This window comes from Miniopterus natalensis, chromosome 17 (genome assembly GCF_054644295.1).
Source record: "Miniopterus natalensis isolate mMinNat1 chromosome 17, mMinNat1.hap1, whole genome shotgun sequence".
Classification (NCBI taxonomy): domain Eukaryota; kingdom Metazoa; phylum Chordata; class Mammalia; order Chiroptera; family Miniopteridae; genus Miniopterus; species Miniopterus natalensis.
The window spans coordinates 18,335,577-18,354,564 of record NC_142097.1 but is presented as its reverse complement, the minus strand read 5'-3'; the positions used below and the strand labels follow the sequence as shown (position 1 = coordinate 18,354,564).

Sequence of the window (18,988 nt, the reverse complement as noted above, 5' to 3'; positions counted from 1 at the left end):
GTCAGATACATCATTCAGAGGTGGGTGCTCAGCTTCTAGAAACTATTTTCTTAAATGGAATTTTTTTAATGAAGCCTTGGTAGAGAAGAAAGAAGTAGAAATACTTTTGTTAGTTCAAAACAAAGACTCATGCCATTTTTATTCTTTTGCCTATTGGTGGGCCTAGATTTTTTTTAAAGTATATACCTACCTGTAAATTATGAGGTTTAGAGTATTAGACCTATACGGGGTAATACTAAAGTCTTTCCAGAGTGACTGTATCAATAGCAGTTCTGCGTTCCTCTCACTCTGCGTACTGACCAATACTTGGCATTGTCAGACTTTATATTTTTGCCAATGTGGTATCTCATTGTGATTTGGGATTGCATTTTCCATATTATAAATTTGGTTGACTATTTCATTATATTTTTGGCTTCTTTATTCTACAGAATGCTTATTCATGTCCTTTACCCATTTTCCTGTTAGACGGTTTGTGTTCTATTAATTTTTAGGAGTCCTTTATATATTCTGGATATTCTCTCTTGGTTATATGAATGAGGTAGTTGTGGGATTTTTTTTATCCTTGAATTTTGAGTGTTTTGTCTTTGACATTATTGTGTGGAAAACATGCCATTTCATCAAAGAAAACAGATTTTTTAATATCAGATTGGGAGGTCTAAAACACATGGTTCAATAAAGAAAAGAAAGGAAATAATGATGGAATATTTCCTATGGCCTTCCTTAGAATAGCTTATATTGAGCATATTTAGCACATGGGCTTGTGTGCTTGGCCCAAAATGCCCCATTCAAAGTTTTTAAACAGTGATGCTGAGAGAAGTTGTTACCTGATATTGACCTAACTCAGAGCCTTTCTCCTTAGGTGGATGACGACTTTACAGCCCAAGATTACAGACTCCAGTTCCGTAAATGTACTTCAAATCACTTTGAGGATGTATATGTAGGCTCTGAAACTGAATTCATAGTCTTACACATAGACCCCAATGTTGATTACCAGTTCAGAGTCTGCGCCCGAGGAGATGGCCGACAGGAGTGGAGCCCTTGGAGCATCCCCCAGACAGGCCATTCCACGCTGGTGCCTCATGGTATGCGGTTGCCCTCTCACTCCCGAAGCTCAGCTCTGTGTAAGAACACTTGTCTTCTGTGCTAACGGCAGCACGCTGACCACCCTTTTTTCTAAGGATAAACCCTGGATTAATACAAGCAACATGGGACATGTCTTTTACTTCCTGCTCAAGTTACTTCATGTGAACTTTTCAAAATTTTCAACAGTTCTTATATTCAGAGTCCCAGATAGTGCCACACAGAATTAGTAGCATTCCCTAAAGCCACAGATTCTAAATATTGCATCAGAAGACTGCAGTATTTGACCCAAACCTTCAATGTACATCTAGGGAGAGGCTTTTTCTCAAAAGTCTCATGATTGCAATTGATCTCTTCTGTATTACTAGTTTAACAGATTTAGACTCATGTGTTAATTAGTTCTTAATCAGGTTGGAATAAGCTCAAACATGATTTTATTAGATAGGCGATAAAACTCATGGGCTCTTCCATGCCAAAATTGTATAAGATCAGACTACAAGCATTTTTGTGATTTGTAGGATTAACCGTAATATACCCTGTCATGGAAGAACCTTTTTTTTAATTGAACTTGCTCATGACCCCGAAGAGTAGTCTCTTTTACTTCTAAGTCTTATTTCATGTGTCTGTACTGAAGATAGTGCTGAAAAGATCCTAATAATTTTCAATGTCTTTGCTTTTTAAAAAGAGTGGACAGCTGGCTTTGATGGGTACAGTCTGAGCAGTCGAAGAAATATAGCACTCCGGAATGATTCGGAATCCTCGGGAGTCCTCTACTCCAGCGCTCCAACCTATTTCTGTGGGCAGACGTTAACATTCAGGCAAGTAGATACTAAAATATCTGTCTGCCATGGCTTAGGCAGTATAGCGAAGCGTACAGAGCATACATAAGCTTTGGATCAAAATCGTCCTGAGGTTAGTCCTTCTTTTATAGGCAGTGGTACTTGGGGGAGATTCTTTATTTCTCTTTGCTCCAGTTTCCTCATGTGTGTTCATAGGATGATTATGAAGATTAACTGAGGTATGTATATAAAATGATACATAGTGTGTACTCATTATGTTTAGATCTCTTTTCTTCTTGGTACAAAGAGGGAACTAGAATACCTCTCAAAAGTCAACCTGGGAAATTTAAAGGCACAGGATTTTTTTCCCCCCTTTTGAATCAGAGTGTAAACATGCCATATATGTGTGTGTGTGTGTAAAAATTCTCTATAAAGTAAAACTGAAAACAAGTCTCTGCTACCAACAATTTTTTCTATTTCTTTGTCCATTTCTTCCTGTATTAGAAAAATTTTCTTTTTTGTCTTATCTGAGATATACTTTATTTCTAAAAAGCTCTCTCTAGAAACCAAAGCCCAGTTTTGATTTAGAAAAGTAAAGCTTGCCTGGTGTTCACCATGCTCACAGTGTAGCAAACTCTCTTCTAAGTTTTAACTCTTGAGATAATGAGATTTTATTGAGAATGCTGTTCTGGGTTCCTCCTGTTCCCAGCCCCTTGTCATATAGGCATGGACAGTGTCTGAGAGTGTTATCTAAGCTAATGTTGCCATGTTCTTTGCCTCCCAAGTCATCTGAACTGTCAGTATTTATCAGAATATCCTAGTTATGCTTTCTCTCTTTTTTGATACTTCCTATCACCTCTTACATTATGAAGAAAGAATGACTTAACCAGAAAAAGACAGAGAGAGAGAGAGAGAAAGAAATAAGGAGTCTAGTGCCTCAAGTCTATTTAATTATTCCCCAAGTGATCATGAGTTTTCTATAGTAACATACTCCTCTGTTTATGTTCCTTCTTTACAAAAATACTTCCATTAGTGAACCTGAGAACAGGGTACTTCTGTGTAATGGTAGGGCTTCCTGAATGGATAGACTTAAGCCAGATATCTCAGATAATAATAATAATAATAATAGCAGTTAATATTTAAATAGCATTTACTATGTACCAGGTACTATTCTAAACATTTTACTTGTATTGTCCTGGGACAGGGACCAGGCCTGGAGCGGGTCTGCCTCAGGCTGGCCTGTAGTGTGTGGGTTCTTGACTTTGTGCAGGAAAGATTTCACAGTACAAATCCAGGTGATTTTGATACTATGTTTATTAAAGTTGGGGACAGTGAAACAAAGGAAGGACTTAAAGTAGAAGAACAGGAGAGAGCCTAGGTGGTTCTACTTTGGCTCCCTAGAAACATTATATATAAGCAGTGAGCCAAGGCAGGGCTGCTGTTAGCTCACAGGGAATCAAAAGTGACAGTGACAGAAGTGAACCAAGGTGGGGCTGCTGTTAGCTCACTGGAAAGTCAGAAAAGGGGATCTCAGAGACAGGTCAGGGGGTAAGCTCAGGACAAACTGCTGCTGCCTGTTATTCCCCTGATTGCAAGTCTCATGGGGACCCTTAGAGTTTAGGAGGAAGTAAAAAGTTCATGTCCGAAAAGAGGCATGGGCGTGCTCTAGAGTGAGCCAGTGCTGGTGTTTTTTATCTTGAGGGTTTTATCTCTCTTATTCATGTGAGGATCTTAGGGGAGGGTTTCAGCAGAATATTCATCAGCTTTCCAGGTGTGTATTTAATATGCTGATGCATCAAAATGAGTGTATAGGGGAGTTTGGGATTATTCTTTGGTGTGCTTTACTGTTTTACTTTTATCTTAGGTCTCTCTGGCTCTAATCAGGTTTTTGTTATTTGTTCCCCTGACTTCATCTGTCCTTGGGTGTGGCTGGCACTAAGGGCACTAACTGGGCCTCTGTCCTCCATCTCCCTGACCAGGGTTATTTAAACTGTGTGTTCTCTGGTTAGGGAGGAGAGGTGTAAACCATTTGCCCTCAAGTGTCCTTGGCTAGGGAAGGGAAGGCCTTGCGATTCACTAGCTGTCTGGAAGTTGTTCAGATTGTTTGGCCTTGTTTAATTATTTGCCTCAGTGTCCCCATTCCACTTGCCCAGGGATTTTCCTAACTTCTTACTATCCTGCCTCAGGATTAACTCATTTGGCTCTCACAGTAACGCAGTGAGGTGAGGATTCTCAGGCATGGAGAGGTCACTTACCCACTGTCACATAACTAGTAAATGGCAGTGTTAGGGTTAGGGTTTAAATTCAGGCAGCCTGGCTCCAGAGTCTGTGATCTCAGTGACTGGTCTGTGTTGCTTCTTGGCTGTCTTCCTGAGAGTGAACGTGATTATAATTGGTGCTGAAAAACATAGCTTTCCTGCTCCTGTAGCCTCATTCCTTTCCTTTTTCCTCTTCAGTGACCTTGATCTGCAGCTGATGGTCACCTAATGCTGTCCTGCTTTTAAATCCTTCCTCTGTGAACACAGGGAACTGTCTGATAGATGGCGTACTTCGGTTTGTTTCTTAAGTCATTCAATAAATATTTATTGATTAAATTTAAATCCACTTGCAGTGCTGCCTATGGCCTGTAGGCCTCAGTAAACCATTAGTTACTTCCTGCCTCCTCCAGAGATGCCAGAATGGGCCCCACTTGGCAGGGTAGTGAACTGAAACTTAGTTAAGCTCAGTGCTATCTTAGCCAGACCTTTGCTTTTTTGCTCTTTTTTTTCTTCTCTGACTGTGGAATAAAAATATTTTCTCTCTTTGTTTAAAAGAATGTCAGGCCCGGCCAGGTGTGGCTCAGCGGTTGAGCATCAACCTAGGATCCAGGTGATCGGGGTTCGATTCCAGGTCAGGGCACATGCCTGGTTGCAGGCTCGATCCCCAGTCAGGGGCGTGCAGGAGGCAGCCAATCAATGACTCTCTCATCATTGATGTTTCTCTCTCTTTCCCTTCCTGTCTCTGAAATCAATAAAGATATTAAAAGAAAAGAAAAGAAAAAGAATGTCAGGCATTAGCAATTAAGTCAGACATGTGAGTTGGGGGGGGGCACCTCCATGTATGAGGGTGGGACCGATGGGCCTACTTGAATAAAGGTAAACTTTATTCACTTTTTGAGGGTGTTTGAGGGCCTCTTAGTTAGAAGGGAGATTGTACTCCTATAGGCACTGCCCTGTTGCTCAGCCCAGTCTATTTCCTGCTGAAGTTTCTGGAATGCTTAGCTGCTGAAGCCAAAGAAACCAGTTATTGGCTGGCCCAGTCTCTATAGCCCAGTTTCATTTGGTGCCCAGGTCTGCTAGCAACCCCTTCCTTCCAGCCTCTCCCTGATTTCCTCTCTGAACATTTCTGTTTTCCCTTTCCTTGCTTCTAAGATTGCCTGTCTTACTATTTTTAAACCATATTTTTACTTTCTCTTCTCTACTACCTCTTTTTTTTACAACAGCTTCCTTTCAAACAGCCTTCCTTAATCCTAATAGCCAAGGAGGTTATTTCTTCCTTTTATAGATAAAGAAATAAAGGCACAGAGAGACTAAATGACTTGTCAGTATTCAAATCCTGGCCATCTAGTCCCAAAGTCTGGGTTCTTAACCACTGTTCTACCCTGCCTCTCACAAGTAACATGAGGTGGTAAATCAAAGGGCAGTAAGCTATTTTTTATTAATAACTTTTTCCTTCAAAGAACACAAAAAATTAATGTTCCATTTTTCTATTGTGTAACAAACCACCCCAAAACTTAGAGGCTTAAAACAATAATAGTCATCTATTTTGCTCAGGAAACTATAATCTGCAGAGCTTGGCAAATACAGTCATTTCTGCTTATATGGTGATAGCTAGGGTTGTTTGACTAGGGATGATGGATCTGTTTCCGAGGTGGCTCGCTCATGTGGCTGGCAAACTGATTCTGGTTCTTGGTGCCTCTCCATGTGGGCCTCCAGGGGCTGCTTGGGCTTCCCTACAGCATGGTGGCTGGGTTCCAAGAATGAGCATCTCAAGAGATAGGACGTGGAAACTGTTAGTTCTAGAAATGAATAGTGTCAATCTACCACATTCTGTTGTTCAACCAGTCACAGAATCCGGATCCCAGGGGAGGGACATGGACCTCGCTTTTTGGTGGGGGAAGCATCAAAGAATTTGGGGGCTTTATCTTAGAAATGCCATGGTTGATAACTATTAGAAAGAGGTCACTTGGGACTTGTGAATTTGATTTAATGCTTGCCTTTGTTAAGCTTTAGCATGATCTTTTCTGAATGAAATTAAGTTTGAGGAGATCTTTCTTTTTTTGTACAAGACTGGTCTCTGGCATTACTATGTGTATTTTTAATACTAATTGTTAGCTCCTCATATTTAAAAAAAAAATTCATTCTAATTTAATTTTTCCTGGAAAATCCCAACAGGGCATAGTCTTTACCAGAATTAAGAAGTTAATTTGTTTTCAACTAGGATCTTTGAAATCTTGTCAGTTCCTCCTCATTGAGACAGATGCACTGTCCTAGGGAGAGTACAACTTTCCTGGGGTTTTATATTTTGCCAAAGTGATACACTAGAAATGTGGTATTTGTCCTTTCAGCTTGAAGCTTGGCTCTTATTACAGGTGTAGGGAGTGTCAGAAGAGTTTTCCCCACAATCTCTTTTACTCACTTGGGTGAGATAAGGTGGCTGGTTTCCCAAGTAGATCTCCTTTAGGATTCTGTACCCTAGCTTTTAGTTTGTAGAGGGAGGGTTATGTGAAATCATGAAGGCATATCTGCTTTGGGGAGTTCACATATAACAGCTGTTCCTCCCAGATAATCTAACGACTGTTTTTTAAAGATTTTATTTTTAAAGTACAGCTGACATTCAATATTATTTTGTATTAGTTTCAAGTGTACAGCATAGTGGTTAGACAATCATATACTTTACAGAATGATCCCGCCAATATTTCTCAAGTACCCACCTGGCCCCATCCATAATTATTACAGTACTATTGACTGTATTCTCTGTGCTGTACTTCACATCCCTGTGACTATTTTGTAACTATAAAGACTATTTCTTAGACTTTTTCCTGTTCGTATTCTTTCTGTCTAAAACTACTTTTCTAAAATGTAAGGGCAGTGCTGATCAACTCTAGTCTTTTTAAAAAATATATATATATGTTATTGATTTCAGAGAGAGGAAGGGAGAGGGAGAGAGAGAAACATCAATGATGAGAGAGTCATTGATCGGCTGCCTCCTGCACGTCCCCTTCTGGAGATCGAGCCCGCAACCCAGGCATGTGCCCTGATGGAGAATCGAACCGGGATCCCCTGGATCCTAGGTTGATGCTCAACTGCTGAGCCACGCCCGGGCAGGCTAGTCAGCCTATTTTTAATCTTGTTTTTTCTTTTGTGCCTCAGTTTCTTCATGTGTAAAATAGATATGATAGTAACAACACCTACCTCATGGGTGTTTCTGTGAATTGAATGAGGTGATTTATAGATAAATACAAAACTTTTAGAACAGTTCCTGGAACTTAGGAAGTGCTAGATGATTGTTACCTATAAAGATCAGTTGTGATGAGATTATTCTTTTTAAGTTTAATAACTGGTACAGACCATGTTAAAAAAAAAAGTTGGAATGATCTTTCTCCCTCATTTACAGAGTTGAAACTGTGGGCCAGCCAGACAGAAGGGACAGTATAGGAGTGTGTGCAGAAAGACAGAATGGATATGACTCTCTGCAGCGGGACCAGGCGGTGTGCATTAGCACAAACGGTAAGAGACAAGTAACTGTCATTCCTTTGAAATATATGAACTATTCCAGTAAGATACGAATCTGTCCCAATATCACACATTTATAGCAGGAGATGAGAAGATAGAGGTCTTAATGACATACCAAATGACTGCTGTGTAGCAGGCACTGTTCTGTACCCTTTATAAATAATAAATTATTTCATCCTTAACTTTTTGAAGTGGGGAGTAATATTAAATGTATTTTATAGATGATGAAGACTGAGCCACTGAGAGGTTAAATGACTGAGGTGGGTGGGCTGGGACTGGCCCCAGGGAGTCTGCCTCTGCATTCTGCGTGGGCCATCTACATTCAACACAGGTTAGGGATCGAGGGAGAGTTGACTTAATTTGTTATATATCTCTAGTGTTTTTTGGTCCCTTACCTCACAGCAATCACACTTTGAAAAGTCACCACCAAGACATGTTAATATTTTGTGGTGTGGGTCAAGCAGTAGGTAGAACAAGAGTCTTGTTTGTTCCTTGTGAAACAATCTTGGTATTCCACAGGATATAATTTTATAATGGAGTCAAGTTTCTTTTGATGTCATCCATGTGGGAAATTCACAGTCTCTGTTCTGAAAGAGTAGAACTCAAGACCATAATTCTAAAATGTAATTAAAGTTTTCACTTTTCCTTTCTGCCCTGGGGATGAGCATTAGTTATCTTTGACAAGTTGGCATTCCAAAAGTTTTCTGTATTTGAATTAGGAAATTAGCTGTGTTATCAATAATCTAGACTCTATTTCAGTTCTTACTTATTGCTCACATGTAAATGACTTTTTACCTTAACATTTTAGGTGCAGTTTTTGTAAATGGGAAAGAAATGACTAATCAGTTGCCCGCCGTTACATCTGGGTCCACTGTCACATTTGACATGGAAGCTGTGACTCTAGGATCCACCAATAATAACGAAGGCGGAAACTTCAAGCTTCGAGTAACTATTAGCTCAAATAACAGAGAAGTTGTTTTTGATTGGGTACTTGATCAATCTTGTGGTTCTCTTTACTTTGGATGCTCATTTTTCTATCCTGGATGGAAAGTGTTGGTGTTCTAGATTTTTGGATGGTTGGCTTTGGTTTGCAGGGTTTTAATGTAGCTGTCCTCAGCCCAATTTAGTTGTAATTGATTTAAAAAACCTGCTAGATTCATCTCTCAGTTAAGCTGTTTGTAATGGAAATTGTTTACTGGATTTAGTTTGGAATATTATCAAAAAGAAACTTGAGTATTATGGACAAAACCATAATGCAGTCATTTTTATTTTTCAGTGTTAATTAAAATATCACACCTCAATAAAAATCAAATTGGCTTTTAAAATATGAGGAGATACAGAAAGCCCTGTACCCTTTCACTGTACTTTTTATTTTTTTATAATCTTTGTGGGTTTTTTTTTTGTTTGTTTTTTTTAAACATATCTTTATTGATTTCAGAGAGGGGAAAGGAGGGGGAGAGAGAGAGATAGAAACATCAATGATGAGAGAGTCATTGATCAGCTGCCTAGCCCGCAACCCAGGCATGTGTCCCGACCAGGAATCGAACCCCGATCTCCTGGATCCTAGATTGATGCTCAACCACTGAGCCACGCCCAGCCAGGCCACTGTGCTTTTTAAAATTGGTAATTAGAACAGAAAAACTTAATGTAACATTCTTTTATTAAATCTCCATCTTTTAAGGGTTCAGGTTCATGCAAGATTTTAGTACAAAACAATAGGAATAGTCCAGGTAGAAGCCCGAGTCTGTAATATACATTCACCTGTATGCTCTCCACACTCAGGCATTTGTAAGCAGTATTGAATTTTATCTCGTGTTCGGTGTTCGTCGAGTCCCCCAAACATGCTAATTTTTGCATTTTTTTGTAATTACTGAGCAAATGTTACAGTAGGCAATGTATTTTCTTTTGTTCCTTTCTTACAGTTTGATTCATGATGGGCTAGAGGAGTTTTACAGGGTAAAGCTACTTGGGGAAGTAGTATGCACAGCAGTGTTAGCCGTGTCCTGTGTATGGAACATGTACATGTACATATCCAGCCTCAGTGATATGCGTGTGACTATTTTTAGGGTATGAGCTGCAGTCCAGTTTAATGTCAGTTTATAAATGGTCTTATAGTGGACCAAACAAATATAGGGTAAATACTTGACCTATTTTTGAAAACTTAAATTTGTGTAAAATATTTATTTGAAGTACTTACTTAGTATGTAAAAATGGTTATCTTAACTTGCTATATACCAGCTTACAGATTTTTTTTAATGTGAATTTTTTTTCTTTTCATTTTTAACAATAGAAAAGCAAGTTTGGTATTTTTGTAAGATAATTTATTTGGGGATCCAGGTTCTCTGTTAGACAATCATGACCTTTTCCCCTTGCCTTTTTATATATAAGTAAGTCATCTTTCACTGAAGATGTGCTAGAATGTAGATGCCTCATCCAGCTTTCTGAAAAAAATAAAAACCTAAAAGTTAAATGTGTGTATTTTTTTCTTCCATGATAGTTGATGAATCCAGTTTTAACCTTTACTTTTAAAAGTAAAAGGGTTTCTTGTGGCTCCAGTCAGATATCATTGGCACTTGTGAAAAGTTACTTTTAAATTCTGTGTATAAGTTTACTTATATTTCTCTGACACCGAGCTTGGTGCCTGACACATAACACGTGCACAATGAATGCTTCATTGAATGAATATAAATGAATTATTTTCTCTAGAATATCATCTTATTGCTTTCATTTAGCAACTATTTATTGAACATCTTTACTTCTTACCCTCCATTGGAGAATGGCATCTTAAATATATATCTATAGAATCTGCTTGTTTATAGAAGCAACTTAAACCTAACTTAATTTTAGGCAGGTGGGGATTTTAATATTTTGAACTCTGAAACTAATTTAAATATTGGGATCAGGCTTTTAGTGTCAAGTCTAAGAACTCTGTCTAGTTGTAGATCCCAAAGATTTTTCTCCTGTGTTTTTCCCTAAAAGCATTACAGTTTAACATTTTACATTTAAGTCTGTGATCCATTTTGATATAATTTTTTTTTTGGATATAATTTTTGTATAAGATGTGAGACTTAGGTTAAAGGTCATTTTGGAATATCTGTTTATGTAGATGTCTAATTGCTCCAGCACCATTCGTTGCAAAGGCTATCTTTCATCCATTGAATGGCTTTAGTACCTTTGTCAGCAATCAGTTGGGCATATTTGTGTGGGTCTATCCCTCTGCCAGTACCACACAGTACGATTACCAAACTATATAATGTTTTAAAGTCAGGTAGACTGAGTCCTCTCTAATTCATCTTTTTCCAGGTTGTTTTAGCTATTCCAGTTTCATTGTCTTCCCATGCAGATTTTAGAGTAATCTTTACAAAAAATCTTGATAGAAAATTGTGTTAAACCTGTATATCAATTTGTGAAGAGTTGATATCTTTACTATGTTGAGTTTTCTAATTCATGAACACAGTATACTCCTCCTATTTAGATGTTTCATTTCTTTAAATCAGCATTTTGTAGTTTCCAACATACAAGTTCTACATATATTTTGTTACATTGACACCTAAGGTTTTTTTAGTGATTATATATGGCATTGTATTTTTAACTTTGGTTTCCACATGCTAATTCCTAATACATAGAATTGATCTTTATATGTTTATCTTGTATCTTGCCAAATTGATAAGCTCAGCCCTCTTCTCCCTCTTGATATATCCTATTTGATCCAAGGATTTTCTAGAAATGTTTTTAGTTTCTGAGTGTGTTTGGAGATTTTCCTGTTATCTTTCTGTCAACTTCTAGCTTGATTATATTGTGGTTTTAGAACATACTCTGTAAGATTTCAGTGTTTTTTTAAAATATATTTTTATTGATTTCAGAGAGAGGAAGGGAGAGGGAGAGAAGGAAACATCAATGATGAGAGTCATTCATCAGCTGCCTCCTGCACGCCCCCTGCAGAATTGAGCCTCGATCTCCTGGATCAAGGTTGATGCTCAACCACTGAACCACACTGGCGGAGCTGGTTTCAATTCTTTTAAATCTGTGAGGTTTCTGTTGTGCCCCAGGATATGGCCAATCTTGGTGTGTTCTGTGGGTACTTGAGAAGACAGCATTCTGCTGTTAGTGGGTGGAATGTTGTATAAATGCAGATTAGAATCCTGTGGCTGACGTCGAGTTCTACTCCTTCCTTGTTTTGCCTAGTTGCCCTGTCAGGTCTTGAGAGGGGGATGTGGAAGTCTCCAATTGTAATGGTGGATTTGTCTCTTTTTCCCTTCGTTCTGTCAGTTTTTGATTCAGTTGTTGCAGCTCTTTTGTTTGATGAGTACACACTTAGCATTTCTGTATGTTCTTGGTGGATTGCCCATTTTATTATAATGTCCCTCTTTGTCTCTGGGAATTTACTTGGCTTCTAAGTATAGTTTATCTAATATTAATATAGCCTCTCCTGCTTTCTTATGATTAATGTTTGCATGATACATATTTTTCTATCCTTTTACTTTCAACTTGTCTATATCATTATATTTGGAGTTAGTTTCTTATAGACATCATATAGTTGGGTCATGGTTTTATTGTTTTGGTTTTTTTTGTTTACTCTGTTAGTCTCTGTTTTATTTGGTCTGTTTAGACTGTTTACATATAATGTTGTTATTGATATGTTAGGACTTAAGTCTGCCATTTTTGTTTTCTGTTCTCTCTGGGTTTCTTTTCTCTGCTTTCCTTTTTATGCATTCTCATAGGTTACTTGAACATATTTTAGAATTTCATTTTGACTTATTTATGTTTTTGAGAGTCTCTCTTTAATAGTTCTAGTTATTAATATATATGTATTACATACATATGTACATAATTTCCAATATATATACATTAGTATATCTCTTATATATTACATATATGTTGCATATGTATATAACATATCCATTATCTATCTATATCTTTTCAGTGTATTGATGTCATTATTTTACCAGTTCAAGTGAAATATAGAATCCTTACCTTTCTTTATTCTTCCCCCATTTACAATGTAATTAAAAATTTTTTTTCTCAACATATTTTAAGAACTACATCAGACAATGTTATAACTTGCTTTAACCATAACATAATTTTAAAAAACCACAGATGAAAAATGTGTTGTATTTACCTATATTCTCTTTACCATGTTCTTTCTTTCTTCATGGTGTTCCATTATTTCTTGTATCATTTCCTTTCTGTTTAGAGAACTTCCGTTAGCCATTCTTTTAGGATGTTTGCTGGTGTAAAATACTCTGTTTTCTTTCATCTGAGAATGTCCTGACTTCCTCTTCATTCCTGAAGGATATTTTCACTGAGTATAGGATTCTGGGCTGACAATTCTTTTCTTTCAGGACTTGAAAAATATTATGCTACTTCCCATGGTTTCTGATAAAAAAAAAATCTCTCATTCTAATTGTTTTTCCCTGTAGATAAAGTGTCTTTTTTCTCTGGTTGCTTTCACTATATATGTTTTTTGTCTTTAGTTTTTAGAAGTTTAATGATGTTATATCTTTGCATGGATTTCTTATTTTCTTTAGCTTCTTGAATTTTTAGTTTGTCTCTGGCCAAATTTGGAAAGATTACAGCTATTTTTTCAAGTCCTACCCTTTTTTCCTTCTCCTTCTGGAACTCCAGTGACATAAAGTTTACATCTTTTGTTTAGTCCCATTGATTCCTGAGGTTCTGTTTAAATCTGTTTTCTCTGAGTTGTTCACATCAGGTTTTTCTGTTGGTCTTACAGTTCACTGGTTCTTTCCTCTGTCATCTCCCTCCATTCTACTGTTGGGCCCATCTATGAGCTTTTTGTCATTTTGGTTATTTTATTTTTCAGTTCTAAAATGTCCATGTGGCTCTTCTTTGTATCTCCGATTTCTTTGCTAAGATTTTCTATATTCTTAGCTTGAGGCTATTCATTTCCTCATTTTTCAAGTGTATTCATAATTGCTTACTGAAACATTTTATCGTGGTGGTTGTGATGGTTGGTCGTATGTGTTTACTTGACTGGGCTAGGGGATGTCCAGGTAGGTAGGTAAACTTTTCTGGGTGTCTCTCAGGATGTTTCTGGAGAGATTAGCATTTGAATTGATAGACTGAAGAAAGCAGTGGGTGAGCATGGTCGTCTCTTGGCCTGAATAGAACAAAAGGACAGAAGGTTGAATTCACTCTCTGCCTGACTGAGCTGGGACACGGGTCTTCTGCCTTCAGCACTCCTGGTTTTAGGGCTTCGGATCTGGACTAGATGCCACACCATTGGCTTTCAGGCCATTGACACCACTGGCTCTCCCGAGTTCCCACCTTGCAGGCCGGTTGTGGGACTTCTGAGCCTCGATAATCTTGTATTGGTTCTGTTTTTCTGAAGAAAACCAATACAGCTGCTTTAAAAGATATACTTTCATTGATTTTAGAGAGGAAGAGGGACAGAGATAGAAGCATCAATGAGAGAGAAACATCAGCTGCCTCCTGTGTTCCTGATCTTCCTTTTTTCTAGTAACTTTTATCTTTGGTCTGTTTTCTCTCTTCCTTCTACAGTTATGCCCAACCTTCCCATTCTCTCCCCCCAAAATCCTTCGTTTCCCTCTTGCTGTGGCCCCAGCTTTCACATACTCTGTGATAAATTTCTCTAGCTCATTTTCCATTTAATAAACTGATTAAACCTGTTCATCACTTGCCCACCTTGAAGGTGCCGTTTAATTCCCTTTCTTACGGGCTGCTGCCTTCTTGAAACGTCTGCGCTACACTGCAGTGCCATTCGACAGTTCCTCTTTGGGCACGCACTTCCCGACGGTGCTCTAGGAGTTGGCTGTTCTACCTGGACTGTTACAGTAGCATTCTACCCGTTCTCCCTCCGGAGATCCTCCACCCCGATTCTCAGCGCTGTGGCTCCCCTAGGTAGAAACTCGCTCGTCGTACCTGTGCAGTACGTCTCTAAATGCTTCCTACTGTCTGCAATCCAGACCTTCCGCATGGCACGTAAAGCCCTCATCATGCCACCAAATATCCGCGCACCAGGAAGACCATTGGGCAGGACTAAAGTCAGTGCGACGGACTTAGCAGTCGACAGCAGGAACCAAGCTTAGAAGAAACACTGAGCTTTGGGAAACGGAGCCCTCAGCTGAAGACGCAGAAACGAGTGCAGGCAAAACGCTGTTACCAGCGAGGAAGGCGAGAATAGCTGAACTGCCAAGCCTCCTGCAGAGTTCTCCCCAGCTCTTCTAGAGACCTCGTGGAATGTAGTATGTAACTTCATTAGGACAGTATCACTTTAATTTATAGCTATCGTCTGTATCCCTCTCTAGCCTATGGTTTTTGAAAGCCAAGATAAATTTTTTCATTAAAAAGGAAATGTAAAAAAAATCCACAACCAAAGATGGATAGCTGTTGATACTGACATTACTTTGTACTATAAGTTTAAAAATACATTTAGATATTACCATAAATAACATATTTAGGTTGAAACTGATGTTACTAAAACTGAAAGCAGGTTTCACATTAATTTTCTTTTTTGGTTTAAACAGACATTTATTTCTCCCAGTTTGGAAGCTGGGAAGCCTTTCTTAATTTCTTACTAGTTCTGATTGACCAGTGTACTTCTGGATCCCTACTATCCTAAACAAGCCCAAGTTTTAGCGCACACATTAACAATGCATAAAATAAGACAGAATACAACTTTTATATTATTGAACTTTATGTACAAAATCATTTGATTTCAAATAAACATTTAATGTAAAAACAAACATTCTTTTAAACTGATTTTTTTTTACATCTACTGTACCATTCAAATCCTTTATCATCTTACATGATTTCCTCAAAATCTCTTCAAGGGTACATATAGAAAAACCTTTTTTTTATAAATAGAAACAAAGGGATTTTTTCAGCTTTTATAAGATGACATAAAAAGTTTACTCAACAGAAGTAATTTCATTACTATTTGGGGGAGGGAATCACCAACTTTTTGTGCAAACAATGCTAGCCTTCTTTTAAGCATTAAGAGCATAACTGCTTAAGAAATGACATAAGCAATAATTCTACACCTACATCTCCCCTAAAATAATCTATTTTTTTACATATGTGCACAGCTTTAGCAAATTAAAGCTGGAGAGAAATGCTCAAGTTCTGCTACCCATAGTCATGACCAGAGTTTACTGTAACTTATCATTTGGCGAGCTTACCAATCAAGGAGTCTGTAATGAAAGCTGCAGTTTCCCTCTTTCCTATTTTTTTAACACAAAAATTAATAACTAAGAATTTAATACTGGATGACAAAGTACATCCACACTATCAGTTAAATAGCCTCACAGTTAAACACATCTTAAAGACCAATCAAATCAATATTTACATTTTATAAATTTCTGAAGACACCATTAGAAAGCTTATATATCCCTTCATTAAACAAAATAGGGAACTGCATCTGATGGTGGTGGAATGAAATTTAAAAATTAAAAATACCTGTATTTACAGCAGCATTGTTCCTTTATAAATAAAGAATATGAAAATGAATTATCTTTAAGGATAATAAAAAATTGAGGTGATGTTACTCAACCACAGTGCTTGAAGTTGGAATAAAAATCTATTGGTGCTTGTTAATGTGCCAGTAGTGAAACCACTTTCTGTTGGAGAAAATCCAACTGCAAATATGTGCATAAAACACATGTAACACAGGGCAAAATTGCTCAAAACAATTCAAGTCAGCTTATCTGTACTGGATATTCTAATTGTGAAACACAAAGACATCCTTGCAAAGAAAAAATGTTACATTTTCTGGTTCATAGAACATTTCTTCCCTCGAAAGTGGCATCTTCAAAATCTCAAATTTGTTTTTCCCTTGGTTCCTAATAAAAAGATGTGGACAGTAATTTTCCATGTGTTTACCTAACTGGGGGGGGATGGGAGGACCCAAACAGCCAAACATTCAAGTTTAAAAAAATATACTGGGTGAGCAATGCACTAAAACTATCCACATAAACAAATGGTAAGTAACCTTATAAACCAACATAACAATTCACTGTCAAATGTGAAAAATTAACATCTTCTCAAACAGGCATAAGATGAAGAAGTGCTATTTTTAAACTGTAAAATGAACATATGCAATGGAAATATCTTGTGTTGTAATTTCTCATTTTAAATTGATTAATGATTTCAAAATCAAGGATCAAGGTTTGATTGCAAATGGTAATGCAACATAACTTCACAAAATCCAATTTTTAAAAAAGGGAATCACATTCCAATTTTCCCTCCCCAAGAAAATGTCTCACAAAGTAGAAAAACAGCCAGTCACAAATGCAAAAAACATTATAATTTAAATATATGAAATAATCTATATTATCAATTTATTTCATAAGACAATTCTTGAAGTTAAAAATACTTTCTTTGAAGTATTGCTTTTCATGCTCAAACGAGAATGCTTTAATGACATCAACAGAGCCGACAGACATGTAATGCTGCATAATGAAGTGAAGTGGAACCCGATACAAATAGCCTTGTTGAAACCATTTACTTCATCTTAACAGTGCCTGTTTGGAATCTGGTTAAAAAACAGAAAACTCTTCCTAGATGCTGAACTCCCTAGAACGCAATTTCAGTGTTTGTCCACAACACAGGGTTAGGCCTTTTCTTCTCAGAGTTTTTGCTTTTTGCTCTGTTTTGAAACCCCTGAGACACCATCTGTTTCTGAAGCTTTCTCTTTTGAGTTAATTTCACTAAACCCATTTGCTGTCCCATTTTGTTCTTCAGTGATTTCTTCATTTGCAGGTGAAGCAGATTCTCCTTTTTCTAATTTTTGCTGCATTTCACGGAGCTTGGTAACAGCTTTATCTATTGACATTATGCTAATAAGATTAAAGTCATGCATGCTGACTAGATGAAGCATGAAGTTTCGACATAAATTCTTCTTAATTATTTTCTGTCCATAGTTTTCTACAAACAGCATACAGGCGTGATTCATTTGATTGTCAGCAATAAACCTATTTAATAAAAATAACACAAAACATCAATAGCAATACAAAGCATTTTTGTCAAATGGAACAATAACCATTACAGAACATGTAAGACTATCCAAATTTATTAAGTGATGATTTAGCAGAAGTAAAACTATAGTGAATGTGAGATTCAATAACTTGAATAAGCTTACCACTTAAAAAATTTAAAGATGTGATTTAACCAGTTAATAGGTGTCATTTGTTTTTCCTAATTATATACGGCAGTATTAAAAATATAAAATATTTCCTTTAGCCAGCACCACTTTCATTAACTGTATTCACACTATCTCCTTTATTTTCTCCCTTGATTTTGACCTACTTTCCTATCTCAGAAGCAATGTTTCTTTAGATTTTCAGTTCACAGACCTCTAAAAAAATGAAGGTGTCACGAGAAATAACAAATGTGGCCTATGTGATGGTGCTGGTGGAAAGTGAGCTGGGGGCATACACAATGAAAAAAATTTGAGAAACCAAATAGGAAAATGGCTACTCAGTTATCCACTGGGACTGAGAGTCCAACAGAGTCCATAAGGCCTGCCTGAAGATGTTTGCTCAACTACCTGCCTCTGTATAATGCCAGTATACAATGAACCACAAGAGTTGTGCTAACACAGATCAAAGAATTAAAATAGAACTCCAAGTAATGTGACTAAAACTCTGTCTTGAAACTGGCACTGTCAAGACAAAAGGAAAAATGTTTAACCCAAACCTCTGCATACATACTTTCTCCTTAGTGCCCCTAGGTTAAGGACCAGGCAAACATTTTCTGTAAAAAGCTAGACAGTAAATATTTAAGGCTATGCAAGCCATATGTGATCTGCCATCTCCCTCTTTTTCCTTTTTTATTGCCCAGTAAACACGTGAAGACTATTCTTAGATGAAGGCAGTACACATGCTATAGCCCATGCAACCAGGCATCTTATGCACCAACAACTCTTCACTCCCCAAGAGTAAAGAAATAGAAGTGTTTCCTCACATTTACTTCACTTATACATAAATGAAAAAACTTTGGATACTTGTGCTATAGAAGAAAACCTTAAATGAGGATCTAATAATAATGAAGGCAGAGAAGAAAATGTGTATTGACAGGAAAATAGTTCACACAGAGGAGGCAGATCTGCCGGAAAAACAATGCTTTGGGAACATACCTGTAGCCACAAAGGCATGAGAAATAAGCATTGTTTTACCTTGCCTCCTATGAAATAGTAATAAATTAGAAAAGCTACTTATATTTTATTCTGAATAATTAAGCAATTTTTAAAAACTGTGGTAATAACTGTGATAAGTAGTTTTCAGGATTTCCAGGAATATAGCACACCGCATTTAATTTTTGTATTCCCTGGCAATAAAAGGAATAAAAATTGGGTCATTAAAAAAGACATATTAAAAA

The 18,988-nt window shown here is 37.3% G+C and overlaps 2 protein-coding genes across 3 annotated transcripts in view; one reads left to right on the top strand and one right to left on the bottom strand.

Annotated features, from left to right (window-relative positions):
- CRLF3 (cytokine receptor like factor 3) overlaps positions 1-15,475 on the top strand; it is a 31,944-nt gene extending 16,469 nt beyond the window's left edge. The window contains exons 6-10 of the mRNA XM_016207598.2: positions 860-1,082; positions 1,766-1,898; positions 7,515-7,627; positions 8,442-8,578; positions 14,304-15,475. Of these exons, the coding sequence (XP_016063084.2) occupies positions 860-1,082; positions 1,766-1,898; positions 7,515-7,627; positions 8,442-8,578; positions 14,304-14,345 (648 nt within the window). The 3' untranslated portion in view covers positions 14,346-15,475. The remainder of the gene's footprint in view (positions 1-859; positions 1,083-1,765; positions 1,899-7,514; positions 7,628-8,441; positions 8,579-14,303) is intronic.
- The window catches only part of SUZ12 (SUZ12 polycomb repressive complex 2 subunit), a 40,837-nt gene continuing 36,850 nt past the window's right edge, over positions 15,002-18,988 (bottom strand). For both annotated transcript variants that reach the window (XM_016207622.2, XM_016207623.2), the window contains one exon: positions 15,002-17,583. In XM_016207622.2, the coding sequence (XP_016063108.2) occupies positions 17,238-17,583 (346 nt within the window). In that variant the 3' untranslated portion in view covers positions 15,002-17,237. The remainder of the gene's footprint in view (positions 17,584-18,988) is intronic.